The 18382-nt window shown below is 36.8% G+C and overlaps 1 protein-coding gene across 2 annotated transcripts in view; it reads left to right on the top strand.

Annotated features, from left to right (window-relative positions):
• LAMA4 (laminin subunit alpha 4) overlaps positions 1-18382 on the top strand; it is a 142180-nt gene that overhangs the window by 87030 nt on the left and 36768 nt on the right. For both annotated transcript variants that reach the window (XM_077779991.1, XM_077779990.1), the window contains exons 13-18: positions 3299-3447; positions 7289-7430; positions 8146-8242; positions 12782-12898; positions 14502-14681; positions 17446-17585. In XM_077779991.1, the coding sequence (XP_077636117.1) occupies positions 3299-3447; positions 7289-7430; positions 8146-8242; positions 12782-12898; positions 14502-14681; positions 17446-17585 (825 nt within the window). The remainder of the gene's footprint in view (positions 1-3298; positions 3448-7288; positions 7431-8145; positions 8243-12781; positions 12899-14501; positions 14682-17445; positions 17586-18382) is intronic.

The raw sequence follows: 18382 nt of genomic DNA, 5'->3' as shown, positions 1-18382 counted from the left end.
TTGAAGTTTCCTAGTAAGAACTCAGTGTGAGGTACAGCACAGTCATAATTTGATCTACCACTTAGATGTGTAATAGGCATATCAAACTTGACATATTCTGAATAAAACTTGCTGTTTCCCTAATCTTCCCCACCTCAGTAACTGACACAATCCCATTTGTTCAACTCAAAACTCTAGAGTCATTGTTGACTTCTCTTTCCTCCTCCTTCCCATTTCAACAAGACCTATTGACCCTGTCTCCAAAATGAGTCCTGGTTTCTGACTCCCTTCTCTGCTGCTGCCCTGCAGTCCAGGCCACCTCATCTCCAGCATGAACTGCCACAGGGGCCTCCTACCCCTTCATTTACCTCCACTCTTGCCCCTCAAGACTCATTATCTAGGCAGTAGCAGAACAATCTCTTAAAAATATTACTTCTCCCACATAAAAACCTCCAGTGAAACTTACAGTAGAAACAAGCTCACTTTACCATGGTTCTTGAGACCTTAAATGACCTGGCTTTAACCCATCTCTCTACCTTAATCCACATATCTTTCCCCACTCATTGCCCTCCAGCCCATCCCTCTCTGTTACCTTCCAACTCTGCTCTGTTTTTCAAACACATCACACTTTTCCTCACCTCAGGTCCTTTGCACCCACTGTCTCCAGATCTTCAAATGGCTGGTGTCCTTGTGAACATTCAATGCAAATGGTGTTTTTACCTTCAGTCACTCTCCAACCCATTCCACCCATACTATTTTATTCAAAATACTTTTTACTTTCTGAAATTTGTTCAATTATTTGATTATTTGTCTATCATCTATATATTCCCACTAGGTTGTAAATTCCTTGAAAGCAGAGATTATATTCATAGTTTTGCATTCTATCTCCTAAAAGAGTGCCTAGCACACAATGGGCATTTGATAAATATTTATTTAATTAACTAATGAGTAAAGGTGGAATGTCCATGGTATTCCTTCTGCTTATGCAACTAAATATAATTTTCTTCAAAGTTGTTTCCCAGATGACCTACCAAATGGCTAGAGACTTAGTACTGTCTCCATAGAAATAAACCCTCTATGCTAGGAACTGTGTTACATTCTAAGAATACAAAAATAAATTAGACACAACTCTTGCCTTCTAAATTTATGTAGTCTGGTGGGTGGAATAATCATGCAAAATTATTATAGTAGTGTGATACATGAACAGTAGAAATATATGATAACACTGAACTCATCCTGGAGAAATTAGGTATAGCTTCATAAAGGAAGTGATATTTCAGCTGAAATTGGGAGGACGAGTAGAACTTTTCCAGGTGGACCAGACAAAAAAGAAAGCAGTTATCCTAGACAGAGAAAATATTATGTGAAAAGGCACAGTGGCCAAAAAAAATCGTGGAGTATTAACACATCAGTTAGTCAAGGCTTGAACATGGTACATAATGGGGTGGGGATGGGTGAAAAATGATGAGATTGGAAAAAGGAGGGATCAATTGGTGAAGCCACCCAAGTAATCAGATTTGTTCCTGTAGAGCAATTGGCTGATTTTGAGAGGGAAAATAACATGATCAGATTTGCTTAATAGAAAGATGGCATCCCTGTAGGATGGTGCAGAGAGGGTCTTTAGAAGACTCAGAAGACTGGGCTGGCAGAGATGAGTTAGATTATTTAGAGAAGAAAGAGCTGAGTCAAGCCTGAGCAACATAGCTTTTGAAGTCTCCTTCCTGGACGGTGAAAAAGGAGACCAAGGAGAGAGCAGTGTCACCGAAGCTAAGGAAAGAGAGCATTGTAAGGCAAAGATAGTGACTAACACTGTCACAAACCAGAAATAAATCCAGTACATAAAGACATGAAGTGTCGAATGGATCTGGCAATATGGTGTCTGACACTGGGGACCTTGGCAAGAACCATTTCTGTGGAATGCACTGCATCAACAAAGAAAAGAAGCTGGAAGGGAAGCTAGAGTCAAAGAATAGGTTTTATTTGTTTGCTTTTAATGGGAGAGGTTAACTGGGGCATGTTTGTGTCTGAGAGGAGCCAGTAGCTAGAGAGCAAGAACATAAAACAGGGCAGCATGCCTTATACAGAAAAGGAACACTTGTCCTCTTAAAATACAAGAAAGATGTACATAAGGATGTAGCTATAAATAAGCTATAGAGTTTTCTTTGAGGGGGAGGGACTGAGGAATGGTGGCAAAGAGTTGTTTGTGATCCTTCTTTGTGGGTATTGGTGTCTCTGAGGAGAAGCTCCCAAGTTCTAAACAAGTTGAAAAATAAATAACATTATAAATATTAAGCCCAAGATCATCACCTTCATTTCTGATGCAGCTAAGATAAAGACATGGCTTTAGGTCTCTTAGCCAAGTAGGGTGGCTAATAATTCCAGAATTAGGCAGAACTGCCCACTCAGACAGGCAGTATTGCAGGAGGGTTCATGTGGGGGTTCTGCCCAGAACAACTTTCATTATGGACAAACACGGGAAAACTCAGGCTTTCTACTGGAAGCTTGCTACCAAGAGGCAGAGTGTAGAGCTGAACAGACTACACGGTTATTCCTCCAAATTTACCAATCAAATAAACCAGTCCCTTTCTCAGGAGCAAAATGAGGAAAGGGGTGGAGAGGTCTGAGGTTTCACTAACTGAACTCCCTTCATAGGGAGGAAAATCAGGAGTACAGAAAAAAACTGTTCCCTGCTACAGTTAGTTGATGTCTTCTAAGTGAAAAAGAAAATAAAGTAATCTGCTTAGAATCAGATAGAGGTGCAAGAAGGAAATGTTCATGGCTTAAGAATAGTAACAATGCTGAGAATCACTATTTGAGTGACTGGGAGAAATGAATGATGCTCATTAGATTTAGTAATTTAGTTATCATTAGTTTTAATTTCTGTTTTGTTGGAGCAGTGAAGTAAAAACCAGACTGGAGTGGGTTAAAGAATGAGTTAAAAAGTGATAAAATAGAAACACCTAAGATAAATACTCTTTTGACTATATTTTGCAATGGAGGGAATAGAAAAGTAAGGTAATAACATTGGGGAGATGTATGGGTAATGGAAGGTTTTTGGTTTATCTTCATTTTGTTTTGTTTTGAGGTGGGAGAAGGCAGAGCTTGTCTGAAAGCTAGGGAAGCAATCCATAAAGAAAGAGTTAAAGATGCAAGAGAAATAGATAGAAGTATACTTAAAGTATTTTAGACTCATGTAGACTCGGCCTGAAATTAACTAAACCTCATAATAAGGAAGAATAGAGATTATCTTTTGTGCTCCAAGGAAAAAAGATTTTAAGTTCTTCTATGTTCAATTCACTTTTTGAAATATTTTCTTCAGAATGCATCAGGGATTTATGCGGAAATAGATGGAGCCAAAAATGAACTACAAGGAAAGCTATCCAACCTAAGCAACCTTAGTCATGACTTAGTCCAAGAAGCTGTTGACCATGCACACAACCTTCAACAAGAGGCTGATGAATTGAGCAGGTAATATCCTGGCTTTAGAAATGCAAATAGCTACATAGAGTGAATAACTCATTTTTAATTCAATTCCACGTGCCAGAATTACTGGGGTACAGGTTAGCAAGTTGAGTTTGGGGTTGTGTTTGTTTGTTCATTTTAAGGCTTGTTAGTTGGTCAGTCTGAGAGTCAGCCAATCATTGTTTATTGCAATTGCTTTGGGGAGAGTTATTTTTATTATTATTAAAAAAATCTGTCAGATTAGAGACCTGTGTTGTGAGGGGTGTTTCTGCTCCACAGTTATGAATAGAGTGACCGAAGGCATTTTGATTAAGGACATAACTGCTGCACAAAATATTATCAAGCCCCTTCCCAAGGTCCCAATCAGATCCCTCTACAAGGTCTAATTCTGCCACCATCACATATTTATTTCACAGAGAGCATTAGCCTTCACACCCAAGGGTCTTAAGTAAAGCTGATTGGAAGTTGGCAATACAACTGACTTCTGGTACATACTCTAGACATCCTACAGTGCCCAGCAGGAACTGTTTGATTTCAACACCTGATTAAGAGAAAATCAATTGACAATTTTCCTCACAGCATCTAGAAGAGAGTCACACACCCTTTGGGCATTCAATTAATGTTAATTGAAATGTACTGAAAGATTGGAATTGAATTCATGACCTTGAAATGATAGGTAAATAATGAGATAATTATAGAGAAAGACTACAAATCTGGCAATTGGAAACAAGGATCAGTAAAAGTCATGAATAAAAGTAATAACCAATTTAACTCTTGTTGAAAACTTAAACTACCCTTTTATTCCTGATTGTCAAAATTTTCAAATATCCCTCCACATCTTCTGAGAATTGAAGGAAGGACAGGAGAGAGAGAAAGAGAGACAGAGACAGAGAGAGACAGAGAGACAGAGAGAAATAGATGTTATGTTAAAATCTTTATGTACAAGATGGCGTTGTACCCACCTTAGCATCATGCTTCTTGTAAATGTGATTTTGATCAAGCAAATAAAATGGAGCTTGGATAAAATACTATTTGGATAACATGCTGTATTGGTATAACATTGTTTTTAAGATTCCCTCCTCTGGCTCTCTTCATTTTTCTTTTATCCTTTAGTTCAATGACTATGCCCTATTGATTGGGTTCCAACACATATTGTCACTAACTGCCCCCCTGCAACAATGTTCTAGCACGATTCTAAGTAAGGTACCCATGCTTTACATCAAAAAATGATCAAAAATATCAATCACCCTAAAGTCCCTTTTGCATTTAGGATATTTCAGACTGAATATATTCAGTGAAACATCCAAATTTCTAGATGTCTTCCCTTCAAACTATGAATATTCTTCATCATCTATCTGGTGACCCAGCGATTTGCTTCTTGTGCCTCAAACAGAAATAAACATAATTCATCAAGAAACTTCCATTTCAAAAAAAAAAAAAAGAAACTTCCATTTCAATAGCACATTTTTGTCTTGTGTATTGATGCAGTACCTATTTTGTGCCTAGTAATGAAAACATAGTATTAAAGCCTTTGATTCTTTTTTTTTACGTTTATTTATTTTGAGAGAGAGACAGAGAGAGCAAGTGGGCGAGGGACAGAGAGAGGGAGAGAGAGAGATTCCCAAGCAGGCGCTCTGCTGTCAGCATAGAGCCTGACGCAGGCAAGGCTTCAGTCCATGAACCATGGGATCATGATCTAAGCTGGAATCAAAAGTCAGACGCTTAACTGACTGAGCCACCCAGGCGCCCCCTAAAGATTTTGTTTCAAGCTCTTTCTTATATCTTAATATTCTAGCCAGTAAAATTTAAAAATATTAACAAATACTTGTAACATTTTATTCTTTTTATCTCTTTCTTTTAAAACTTGCTCAGATTTTACTCACTGTGCCATTCTAAGAACAAAGGCTATGGGTAGGAAAAAGTACCACATATTTGGATTAGAATTACCTCTGTAGAGCAGAGTTGCATTATGGGTTTCATGAACCTTAGGTACTTTTACCTCCATGGGTCCCTTCCTCCATAAAAATATTTAAAATTATATGTCACGATAACATTGTTATAAGATTAATATAATTATTATTAGTATCCTCATTGTTCTTCTGATTTAAAAAAATTGAAATGAAAATATCTTTGTGGGGTTTTACTTTGCCTAATGGATAAGCCAACCCTCCTGGAGAGGAAAGAATGATGATGAACTTGGACAAAAGAAAGGAAAGTACAAACCAAACCTATACAGAAAAAGTCACACTGAGCCTAAGAGAGCACATAGGGACTGAAACTGAATGGAGGAAGCTGATAATCAATTGACTGAACTCAATAGGTCAGGGCAGTTGGAAGTGGTGAGTCAGTGTGGGATCTGCAACGTCATATACTGGGTCACAGAGCATCTTCTGGACATTACTGATGAATAAAATGATACTAGCCATCCATGTTTGGAACTGAGAAGAAAATATGGAACGGACGGATTTAAAACTGAATAAAATTGAGGGGCGCTTGGGTAGCTCAGTCAGTTAAGCATCTGATTCTTGTTTCAGCTCAAGCCATGATCTCACAGTTTCATGAGTTTGAGCCCCACATTGGGCTCTGCACAGTAAGCACGGAGCTTGCTTAGGATTCTTTCTCTCTCCCTCTCTCCCTGCCCCTCCTCCACTCATGCTGCCTCTGCCTCTCTCAAATAAATAAATAAACTTAAAAAAAAAGCTAAAGTCCTTTTAATAAATAAATAAGTAAATAAATAAATAAATAAAACTGAATAAAATTGACACAAACAATTCAGGAAGAGCTGCCAAAATGAAGCCATGCTTATATTATAGAGGAAGACAAAGCATTTGTCAATAAAGCAAATTATTCTATGAATATACTTAGGACTTGAAATTCCAATTCAGGAAATAGTTTAGGTATAACAATAAACATTGATTGATATTTACTGGATGACAGGCACAGTACCAAGCATTTCACATATTCTATCCCTGTTGTACCTCACATCAATCTTCTGCTGCATAAATCATTATCAGCCACTATATGAGAATGCCCACTGCATGGCGGGTACCCAATAAATATTATTAGATGAACCTTACAGAAGCAAGAAAGGGGTAAAGGCCGAGAACATGGTGCATAGGGAAGGGGAAATGGATGTGAGTAGGGCTTTGCCCTTCAGGGAAATAGCTGGGCCACAGGAGGGAGACAAACCGTATAATGTGTCCTGGTTCCTTCTATGAAAAGGGAATAACAATGCCTAATTCATGGGTGTGATAAGAATTAAAGACATAATATACGGAGCCAGTCCAGCCCAGTATCTGCACATAGATGCTCAATATGTGTTATTTCGCTTCTTAAGGGAAAATATGATGTTTTATAAAGTGAATGAAAGGCTGAATAAATCGAGTGGAGCCAGCTAATACCTAACAACACACTGAGGCTATGTGCCCTCTCTGAGAGCCATAGTTTCTTTCAAGGAAAGGGAGTAACAATGCTGATCTGGGTAAGTAGGTGAGGGAAGGCTGTGGGTTCATTCCTCTGCCTGACTGCTACAATATAAACAAACTGTTGCTCGAAGAGGTACAGAGGGCTGATTTAAGTCATCATTCTCTTTTCCTGTGGCCACTGCCAGGCAAACAGCATCCATGGGGCCAACATGAGGTAAAGTCTTAGGGGCACCAAAGGCAGAGGAAAGCAAAGAAGATGTGCTCCTAGGAAAGACAGCTTGGGAAAACCTTTCCAAGCCAGGTGACTTTAAATAACCAGAAACAGGTCCCTGTGGTCCCAGAAATATTCCAATCAAGCTATAAAAATGGTTCCATTTCCCAAAAAAGTAAGAAAGAAAAATGACACCTTTCTTCTTTTACAGGAATTTGCACAGTTCAGATATGAACGGGCTGGTACAGAAGGCTTTGGATGCTTCAAATGTCTATGAAAATATTGCCAATTATGTTAGTGAAGCCAATGAAACAGCAGAATTGGCTTTGAACATCACTGACCGAATTTATGATGTGAGTATCCCCTTATTTTTTTAAGATTTTGTTTTTAAGTAATCTCTACACCCAACATGGGGCTCAAACTCACAACTCCGAGATAGTCACATGCTCCACCAACAGAGCCAGCCAAGCACACACACCGAGTATTCGCTTATTTTAAAGTTCATTTACATGCTGCCTTTTCCCAGCTTATGATTTTTCTGTTTTCTAATGTCATCTCTTGAGCTTTCAGTATAATACAAATGGCAGAAAGGGCAAGAAAACTAAGAAAAGAGCATTTTATTTGTGTTATGAAGGTTTCAGTGGTTCAAGATGTGTCATACTCCTGCCAGCAAATGCCAGTTTCTTTGACATTTTTAAACCACAGTCCTGAATAAACCATATTTAAGATTAACCCATGCTGTTAGAGAAGATGCTTTATGCATACATTCACATTTTTTCAACTCTGAAACTATTTATTGAGTGCCTTCTAATTGACAAGCACTTTCAAGGGGACTTGACCAAGCACTGTTCTAGGTTCACTGAATTTCCCTTGAAAAATGTTTATCTTGAAAATGTCATGGACTTTGTTTTCTCATGTTCACATTTGACTTTGATTTTGAGCTATGGAAATGAAGCTGTATGAATTTTGCTTGGTGTTCAGCAGGTAAACAGTGTCATTTACATCTTCAATCCATGAGAAGTGGTTTTCTTCTGGTGTCATTATTCTTTCCACGCAATTCCTTTGTAGGCTGTGAGTGGGATTGATACTCAAATCATTTACCATAAGGATGAGAGTGAGAACCTCCTCAATCAAGCCAGAGAACTACAAGCAAAGACAGACCCTAGTAAATATCTTTTCTACCTTCCTTCTGATTCATAGCTGCTTCTCTCCTTTCATAGAGTGTTTCTGCATGTGGATAGATACTTCTAAATTCCAGGATTAAAAACCATAATCTTTTTTTACATTATTTTCCTCATTTTATTTTTATGTTTTTAAATAATTTATTTATTGTTTAATTTGCATCCAAGTTATATAGTGCAACAATGATTTCAGGAGTAGATTCCTTAATGCCCCTTACCCATTTAGCCCATTTCCCCTCCCTTAACCTCTCCAGTAACCCTCTGTTCTCTCTATTGAAGAGTCTCTAAAAACAAATGTTCTTTTAACTGAAAAGCACACTAGTAGTTCCTGCTGAGAGTCAAGGTATAAAAAAAAGCAAAGACTGGATATTTTAAAATAAATTGTGGTTTTTAAGAAAAACCTTCCATGTAGTGAAACATGTGGTAGATATTCTTGTTAATAAAGTAGGCTAATTAATGGAAATTGACTATTAATACCAATTTTCAAGGAGATAATGCCATTAAATACACTTAACACTAAGACAATATTAGACATAAGTTAGTCTTCCTTGGACAATTCAGAAGACCCTTTAAATTTTTACATGAATTAATGAGTCAGTATTGGGAGAGTTAGGAAGATAGGACACCACACAGCCATCTGGTTATTGGCTCTTTCCTATAGTTTTTGTTCCACAAGTTTACTGTCTTTGGGACAAGCCTAATGGATGTATGGAAAGAAGCATTTCCAAAGGCTAGTGTTTGTGTTTGTGAAAGCAAGCCCACCCAAAATGGGAGAGGGAAGAAAAAATAAAAGTGAAATCATTTTAGTCAATTTTGAATCTTTTGAGCTACTCTTAAAAACATTGCATTGACTAAGAATTTCACTAAACATTAATCATTTCTGAGCTAATGAACTCATACTTAAGGATGATGACTCATTGGCTACTGAGGTTAGAAATCCATTATCTACCTAACTTCTACCTACCATCTAAAAACAAAAGACCAAGTTTGCAACAGAAAATGTCACATAATTTTATCAAAGCAATGAATTTCAATTCTAACCATGTGTTTTCTTTCTTTTTTTTTTTACAAGGAGAACCACAGAGAGAAAAAATGCATATGTTTTTTAATATATGCTGAATATTTAACTAGCTATGATAAAGCAACTATTAGTTTATGTTTTCTGGGTAAACAAAGGCAATAAAAATGTTCTAATTAATCATATAAGTCTAATCTTGAACAAACTCTTTAGAAAAGAATTAGAATATTATCTGCAAAAATTTAGAATATTAAAAGTAAAATACATTCTTATTGAAGTATAATTAACATAACAGTATTATATTAGTCTCGGGCGTACAATACAGTGATATGACAATTCTATACATTACTCAGTGCTCATGACAATAAGCGTATGCTTAAAAAGGAAAATATTTTTAAGTAAATGCTGCCATATTTATATGCTGCTTTGTTTCTTGTGATGTGAAGACCAGAATATGTGAGTCTTCATGATAGTGACTTAAATACTTTATTCTTCTTGATAATTTGCAATTTTCTTAATGTTGTCATTATCGAATTATTGAACCTCATGAAAACAAATTTTCTTTTCTGGTAATGATATCTCTTCAAAGTTCTATATTTTAAGTACAGATAAAATCTCTCTGCTTAGGTCTCTGAATATTTTGCAGATCTCGCCACCTATCTCATGATCTTGTTTGGTTAAATTTCTTCACATATTTATTTGCAAAAGGGACGCCCACGGGGAGTTAGGACTGGGTGGACCAGAACTTGCCTCCCTTTAGATAACACACATTTGTGATACAAATTCAAATTTTCAGATTAAACTATATTCATCTACTGAGTTACATTACAATTTCAAATTACTGTTAATTCATTTCCAAATGACTTTCAATGATTAGTAATCTTTATACCCCAGATTTCCTTTTCTTCATTATCTGTATCAAATAGTTAGCAACCGAATATAAACTCAGGAAGCTGCTATTTAAAGGAAACTTCTACTGAATTCATTTGTAAAATGAAAAATGTTTATGTAAAACAATAAGTTTCAAATAGGACAGACATTTTATGAAACATTTTTTTCTTATTAAACATCCAGACAAAGTAGAATTTTTTCACCTATTTTTATCAAGGGCTCCAAATATGAGTTGAATGTATTCTTTTTTGGTGTATCAGCCAATACTTTTTGCAGCTACAAGACCCAAAAGGAAGAGCTGAAAAGATTGTTTGTACTACAATATTCAAAAATCAAAACTAGAAGAGGGAGAGGGAGTGTAATTCAAGTACAAAATATGTTTAAGCTCCTCTTTAAATTCTGGTAAATTTTGGGCACTACCCAGAGGAAGAAAGACGTCCTTGTACTTTGTTTACATTGCACTTGGTGACAGAATCAACTCAGCATGACTCATTGTATACCCATTATACACGAGGGGGAAAGATAACCAAATAACAAAGCAAGCACACAAAGACCGTATAATAGAAAGACAAAGTTGGGGCACCTGGGTGGCTCAGGTGGTTAAGCGTCCGACTTTGGCTCAGGTCATGATCTCACAGTTCATGGGTTCGAGCCTCGCGTTGGGCTCTGTGCTGACAGCTCAGAGCCTGGAGCCTGCTTCAGATTCTGTGTCTCCCTCTCTCTCTGCCCCTCTCCCACTCACTCTCTGTCTCAGTCTCTCAAAATAAAAAAAGACATAAAAAAAAAGAGAGAGAAAGTATTCCATGGGAGATGGTATATTTACATCCCTATAGGAGAGAAAGAAAAGAGTATAAAGACTAAGAAAATCTGATAGACCTATATGTACATGATATGTGTAAGTTTAATCAGTCATTAAACCCTTCCCACAAAGAAATCTCAAGGCTTAGATGGCTTTCCCAGTAAATTCTTCCAAACATTTAAACAAGTAACACCACTTATGTATAAATTCTTCCAGAAAACAGAAAAAGAGGAAATATTCTCCAGCTTGTTCTATTAAGCCAATAAAACTAAGATACAAAACCTGATAAGGACATGAAAAAAGGGGAAATTATAAATCATATTATCTCACAGAGAAGTGAAAATCCTAATCAAAATATTAGCAATCAAATCTGACACACATAGAAATGATGATGCGTCATCAAGTTGTTTATTCCAGGATTTCAGGGATAGTTTAACATTTAAAACATCAATAGTAATTCACCACATTTAAAGAATATAGGAGAAAATTTATATGATCATGCCATCACATGCGAGAAGATCATTTAACAAAACTCAATACCCATTCATGTTTTTAAAAAATTCATAGCAAACTAAGAATAGAAGGAAACTTCTGTAATCTAAAAAAGAATAATAAAACAAGGGTCAGCAAGCATATTAATACTGAAATATTTAAAGTTTGCCCGCTAAGACTGGAAACAAGACAAAGATACCCCCTGCATTACCAATTCAGTGTGTAAAACAATCTGGTTTAATTCTATGCACAAGAAAATTAGAAATTAACTTTTTAAAATAACACCATTTTCAATAGCATAAAATACCTAGGAATTAAGCTGATGAAAGATACGATCTCTAATCTTATTAAAGATGATCTAAATAAACGGCGATCAAAATGAGAATTTAGATCTAAAGAAGAATAAATAAAAACTGTACTTATTAACAAGAAGACTTAAATTTGTAGAAATGGCAATTCTGCCAAATTTATCTTAGATTCAATGCAATACCAACTGAAGTGCCAGGACTGTATCCATATATGAAGGATGATTTTAGAATTTCTATGTAAATGAGGGTGGGAGGAGCTAAGAAGCCAGCACAATCCTTGAAGAATAAAAATAAAGATGGAAGACTTAAACTATATCAAGACTTACAACCTTACAGAAATTAAGACAGAGATACAAAAGATATAAAAATTACAAGGATGTTTCATTTCTTTTGAATAAAGTTTAAGAACAGGTACAACTAACGGAGATAGAATTCAGAATAGGGTCATCCGTGGGTAATCATAGAGATCCCAGGAAACTATGAGTGCCAATAATATTCTACTTTCTTGACTTGATATGGCTTAAATGTTGTGCTCAGTTTGTGAACATTCATCAAACTGTGCACTTACAATGTGCACCCTTTTCTAGATGTACGTTGCATATCAATTAAAATTTTATTAAAACAATTAAGAAAAAAGAATTATTCTTATAGAACAGTCATCACCATAAATTTAGGTAGCTCTTTCATTTTCACCTCTTTATCAACCATGCTGCTAGGAGTTATTAGTCACAGCAGTGCTATATTTTTCAAAGAAGTTAGCCATTATCTCTACACCTTTTATGAGTCACTTTATGGCATCCTAAATCACTCCCAAGCCGTGTCACTCATTTTCAATAATCCTGTGCCTCTTCATTGAAATGCCACTTTCCAGAACTGGTGTTCTATGTTCATATCATTTTCAGAATATTACAGATAATTCCATGATATAGATCGGAAATTTTCCTTGTTGAAACAGAGATTTTTTTTCCCCCTAGCATCTTGGCTTTACTGGTAACTTTTTTTGTCTTCTTCATAGGCAATGAGGAGGCAGTAGCTGATACCAACAGGCGTGTGGATGGAGCTCTAGCAAGGAAGAGTGCTCTTAAAAACAGATTGAATGATGCCATTAAACGACTACAAGCCACAGAGAGAGGTAAGGATCACAGACAAGAACTTCAGCCTCATCTGTTTATTCACTGGGATTAAAATAAAGCTTTGAGGAAGGAATGCATGATTCCTTATCAGTCCTTTATAAATAAATATTGTTTTCTGATGACAAAGGAATTGTGTTCATCACTCACACACACACACACACACACACACACACACACTGGAAAATAAGTATAAAAGCTATAATCATATCATCTAGGGGTGTCCATTAAATTTGAGAACTTTTTTCCTCCAATCTTGTATGTGTGTGCACACACATGCATGTGTGTTTTAATAGAATCATGCTGCTTATACTCTTTGGTAACCTACTTTCTTGTGAACATCATTCTTCATTAATAAGTATGCCCTCATTTGGTTATTAGGTTTCTCTGGCCCCAATTGTTATATACCATGTCATTCTTATGGTACAAGTAGAGAGACCAACAAGCCAAACAGAGACACAAAAACACTCACTTTGCCCAATCTGGGACAACAGTGACATCTTAAGAAGATGGGTTTAGAACCAGATGTGCCTTCCCTGGTATAGTGAGAGTTAACACATTACTGTTGGATAAGAGTGTTTTACTACATGGTATAGTACACTACAGCTACTATACCACAGTGCCTCAAAACCCCAGCCAGAGGGGTATTTTCCATTAAGAATCCCTGTCATCAGCACCATCAGAGCTATGACATTCTAGGCACTGGGCTGTGTTTTATACATATTATGTCCTGTGGGAAAATATTACCTTTGCCTTCCGGGGAATGTGAACCCTGAGGCTTGTCAAGGTTTGGGAACTTCCTCCAAAAGGCACAGCTCCAAAAAGAAGCAGACCCAGGGTTCAAAGCTACATCCCTCAGAGTTCAGATCATATGAAGTCAAATTAAATATTACTCCACTGAAACGAAAAGAAAGCCTCAACCTCACCTGAGTGATTTTTATTATAAGAGTAATACATGATGATTAGAGAAAAATTAGAAAATACAGATAAGGAAAAAAAGAACAAAAGAATAAAGATCTTTTCAAATCTCATCACCTAGGAAAAAACATTTTGCTGTAAACTTACATGATTTTTATTTTAAACATATAACTTTAGTAACAATAGAATGCCACTATATATACTATTTTGAAACTTGCTTTTACTATTTAAGAATAATTTTCCTTACTAATTTACTTCTGTGCTAGAATATCTTTTTTATGGTAAAATGGGTTCCACACAGAATAAAGTGATATTTACAATGCATTTCAGACATAAACATTTTATGAGTTAAAATCTCGTATGTGTTTTCCATGGTTTTCTCGAAATATCTCTAACCGGAAGAGATACAAATTACTTTCTTTTAATCTACCTCTAATTTTAAAATGTTTTCAGTGAGCAACATGCTTTTAATGAGACTCTAGAGTTTTTCAAGCTCATTTTTTAATGCTGCTTAACAATTTTCTTCTGCACCTAACTTTTACTATAATTAACTATTTAAAGATCTTTGTTCAGCTTAAAAACCCATAACCTCAGGTCTGTTTTATCCCCGTAATTAAATGCATGTTAATGTTCCCAACAAATGTCCTGCTTCTGTGCAAAGTGAATGTCCCTGTGCTCTGTGTGAAGGTGACGCTCATCAGCGCCTGGGTCAGTCAAGGCTGATCACGGAGGAAGCTCACAAGACCACCGTGGAAGTCCAGCAGGCAGCTGCCCCAATGGCTCACAATCTGACTAACTGGTCACAAAATCTGCAGAATTTTGACTCTTCTGCTTACAACACGGCGGTGAACTCTGCCAGAGACGCAGGTATTATGGTTTGCGTCCAGTTGAGGAACTGGCCATTAAGCTCAACGCATGCATTTGTTAAGCAGGCAGTTTTCCTCATTTGGGTTTTAGACTAGAATATTGTAGAAGTTAGCTTAGGAAGAAAGAAAAACTTTTCTTCAGTTCATCTATCAATATATGTATGTGTGTGTGTCTATGAGATATATATATTTCACATAAATAAACACTAAATGGGTGGGTTAAGAATCTTTTCTTTTTCTGGTTGAAGTAATGGCAGCACTAATTTTTATTAATGTAAATTTGATCCTTTGGGGAAGAATGTCAATCACAAAATATTGGGGTTTGCACTTTAGAAAAAATATTTAGTAAACTGCATTGCCTTTTCCTTACCTGAGTAAAGCAGGTTATTACCAGCAAGTACTGACTATGGCCAAACATAATGGAAGGTTCCTATTAAGAGGAACCATTTGTTTGCCAGCTTGAATACAGGTTTATGGCAATGATAATGAAATATTCTGATATCTACCTAATTTGTTTAGTTACACACAGGTATTAAAATCACATATTATTACATTTATTCAATCTCTTCTACCTCTTTTTTTTTTTTTTTTTAGGGTGAAAACGNTGGACACTTAGGCTCTTTCCATGTTTTAGCTATTGTGGAGAGTGCTGCTATGATGCATAGGAGCAATCTCTTCTACCTCTTAAATATCAATGTCTTTGTCATGACTAGAACTTTCCATTCCCTGGCATGGCTTTGCAGAACATAATACCTTCACTTCTATCTGAGCTAAGAAACAACTTTATTAATCCACATATGAGCTGCCTGTCACTAGAAATTTTATTCTGGGACACAAATATGCATTCCCATAACAGGAAGATAACTCTTTTATGTTCATCTTTTAAGTATATATCTGTGAATTCCTCCATGTCACCACTCAATTACTTTTAGAATGTGGTCGCTAAAAGATTTGCCTGCATAACATCCAACATTTGTATTTATGAAGATAAGGCCTCAGGAATATTTGCTAAATCTGTGTTAATTTTTTTTCCTCCTTTTTCAGTCCAATCCATGATTCCAGTAAGCACGAACTAGCATTAATTGAAATTATTTCAGGCCTCTGTGCTTTCATCAAACAACATCTTGTGATTCAAATCAAAGTAAATGAAAGAGCATACCACACAGTATAACAGACTTTATAAAGACTATAATAAAAGGTGATTCCCTTTTTCTGACAAAATTGAGGACAGGGAAAAGGGTTTCCTTTATATACATTTCAATAACCAAAATTTAATATTATGCACTAAATATACTTTATTACCTGTAATTTGTAAAGACTTATAGCATAAAATCGCTATCGTGGTCAGTAATCCAAACAACGAATATTTATGTGTTTATTAATCAATATGATAACATAAGTAAATTGCTATTTTTTACTTAATTCCATTCCATATGACAGAGAAGCACCTTGCTTCCTAAGTAGAGAAACGAGAGATATCCTTGGTCCTCACTGACATATTCTCCTGAACCTGAGTTTAGTTTGGTTCCAGTAAGAGCCTTACTCTTTTCCAGCTGCTAATGCTGAATGACCATGGCCCTGCCCTTAGCTGGCGAACATCCAAAAGATATTCATTCTCTAGTACAGTGGTTCTCAAACCTTCATATGTTTCAGAATCACCTGGGCCTCATTCCCAGAGTTTCTGATTCAGCAGGTTTGGATTGGAGCCAAAGAATTTGCATTTCTAACAAGTTCCTTGATGATGCTGATGCTGCTGGTCTGGGAACCACACGTTGAGAACCACTGGTCCAGTTCATGAAACCTTGGGGAAAGTTATATCATTCTTTGTGTTTTAGGCCTCTCTCATCACGCTGTATCCATATAATTTGTTCTCTTTTCTATGTATATGTCCTACCTAAAAAAATAATAATAATGATAACCTACAAAGTTAGTATGATGTCCTTGTACCATCACCCTTTTCTGGGCCCATAGACCCAGAAGACTCAATTTGTTATTGTTATTATCATTAATTATTTTAGCAACTGCTTTAGTACAATCACTATACAGAATAATCTTGCCTGCCCACCCTCACCTTGGCACACCTGCGACCTTTCTGAGTGCTACCTTGTTACTTCCATCTAGCTCTACCTCTGCGTGGACCATTGCAGCAGCAGTGTGATGTGTGAATGTGCATCCTGGAGAATAGCCTTTCCACCTCCTTTTGCGCAGCAATCCTTGTAACCTGTTATATCAGTTCCATTAGAAATGCAAGCAGAGGTGGGCGCATGGGTGACTCAGTCAGTTAAGTGTCCATCTCTTGATCTCCTAGTTCATGGGTTCAATCACTGAGCCAGGCTCATGCAGAGCCTGCTTGGGATTCTCTCTCTCCCTCTCTCCCTGCCCCTCCCCTGCTCAGGTGCGCACAGCCCCCCGAAATAAATAAATAAACTAAAAACAAGAAAAAGAAATACAAGCAGAACCTGTGCTGTATAGTGAAAGGAATACCTGTATATTTGTTGTGGATCTTGCCATTTAGAAATGTACATTATAAGTCAGCTTACTTTCCGTATAATTTTTAGACCGATATATATTATAAATGTCACAAAGTAGTAATTGTTTGTGATTGCACTTAACTATTCATTTTGCAGGATTGCAAATAATTTCTTATAGATCTAACAGAAGTAACCATGTGTTTGTTGTGTCTTCCCCTGATACCTTAAATATAGTTAATACTGGTTAATAAAGTCGAGATATTTACTCAAGTGATTAATTTTTATTAACTGCAGTAAGAAATCTGACAGAGGTTGTCCCTCAGCTCCTGGATCAGCTTCGTACCGTAGAACAGAAGCGGCCTGCAAGCAACGTTTCTGCTAGCATCCAGAGGATCCGGGAGCTTATTGCTCAGACCAGAAGTGTCGCCAGCAAGGTAACGGTGAAAGTCAGCTATGGCATTCGGCCGGTGATAGTAAGAACGTGAAACTGAACTGCCACTCTTGAGGCAGTTTCCAGACCCTGGAACCTTTCTACTGTATTGCACAGCTCAGTAGTTCTAAGCTCCATCTGGATCTGTTCATTAGAATTGCATGAGGAGCTTTGAAAACTAAACCAATTCCTGGTCCCAACCTCGGAGCAATATATCAGGCTCTCTAGGGATGGGCTCAGCACCTATATTTTTCAAAAGCTTCCCAATTATTTTTATCTGTAGCTAAGATTAAGGGCCACAGAATTAACTAGTCAACAAAGCTCACAGAGCAAAAGAAATCGAGTGAAGCCAGCCCCAATAGAAGAGTCAATCAATGTATTATTGTTATTATTATTATTTTAACAGCTGGTTTAGTGCCATCACTGTATAATCTTGCCTATCTACCTCTTCAAGGAATTCTCAGGTACAACACTGATGATGTGAAGCCTTTACTGACCCCTCCACCCACATCCGTGGGGAACCACAGACCACATAAACTGGGCAATTACAACAAAGCCCCTGCCCCGAGATGCTTGCACAGAGGCGAAGAGGCAGCACCCTAATTAGTGCTGGTGGTGGTGGCCACAGGCCCTGACATGGCCGTTAGCATTTTCAGTGTGGCAAATGGGGTTTTTTCTTGACCCTCTTTTTCATTTGTGTTTTATTGATGTATAGTGCCACATCATTTTTACAGCCAAATTATATGGTTTTATTTTCTCGATTGCTAGTTGGCCTGACCAGCCCATTGGCCCTAAATGCTG

Source organism: Crocuta crocuta, unplaced genomic scaffold, assembly GCF_008692635.1.
Source record: "Crocuta crocuta isolate KB4526 unplaced genomic scaffold, BGI_CrCroc_1.0 scaffold147, whole genome shotgun sequence".
NCBI lineage: Eukaryota > Metazoa > Chordata > Mammalia > Carnivora > Hyaenidae > Crocuta > Crocuta crocuta.
Note: the sequence above shows the minus strand (reverse complement) of the source record. Positions and strands in the feature narration are given on the sequence as shown.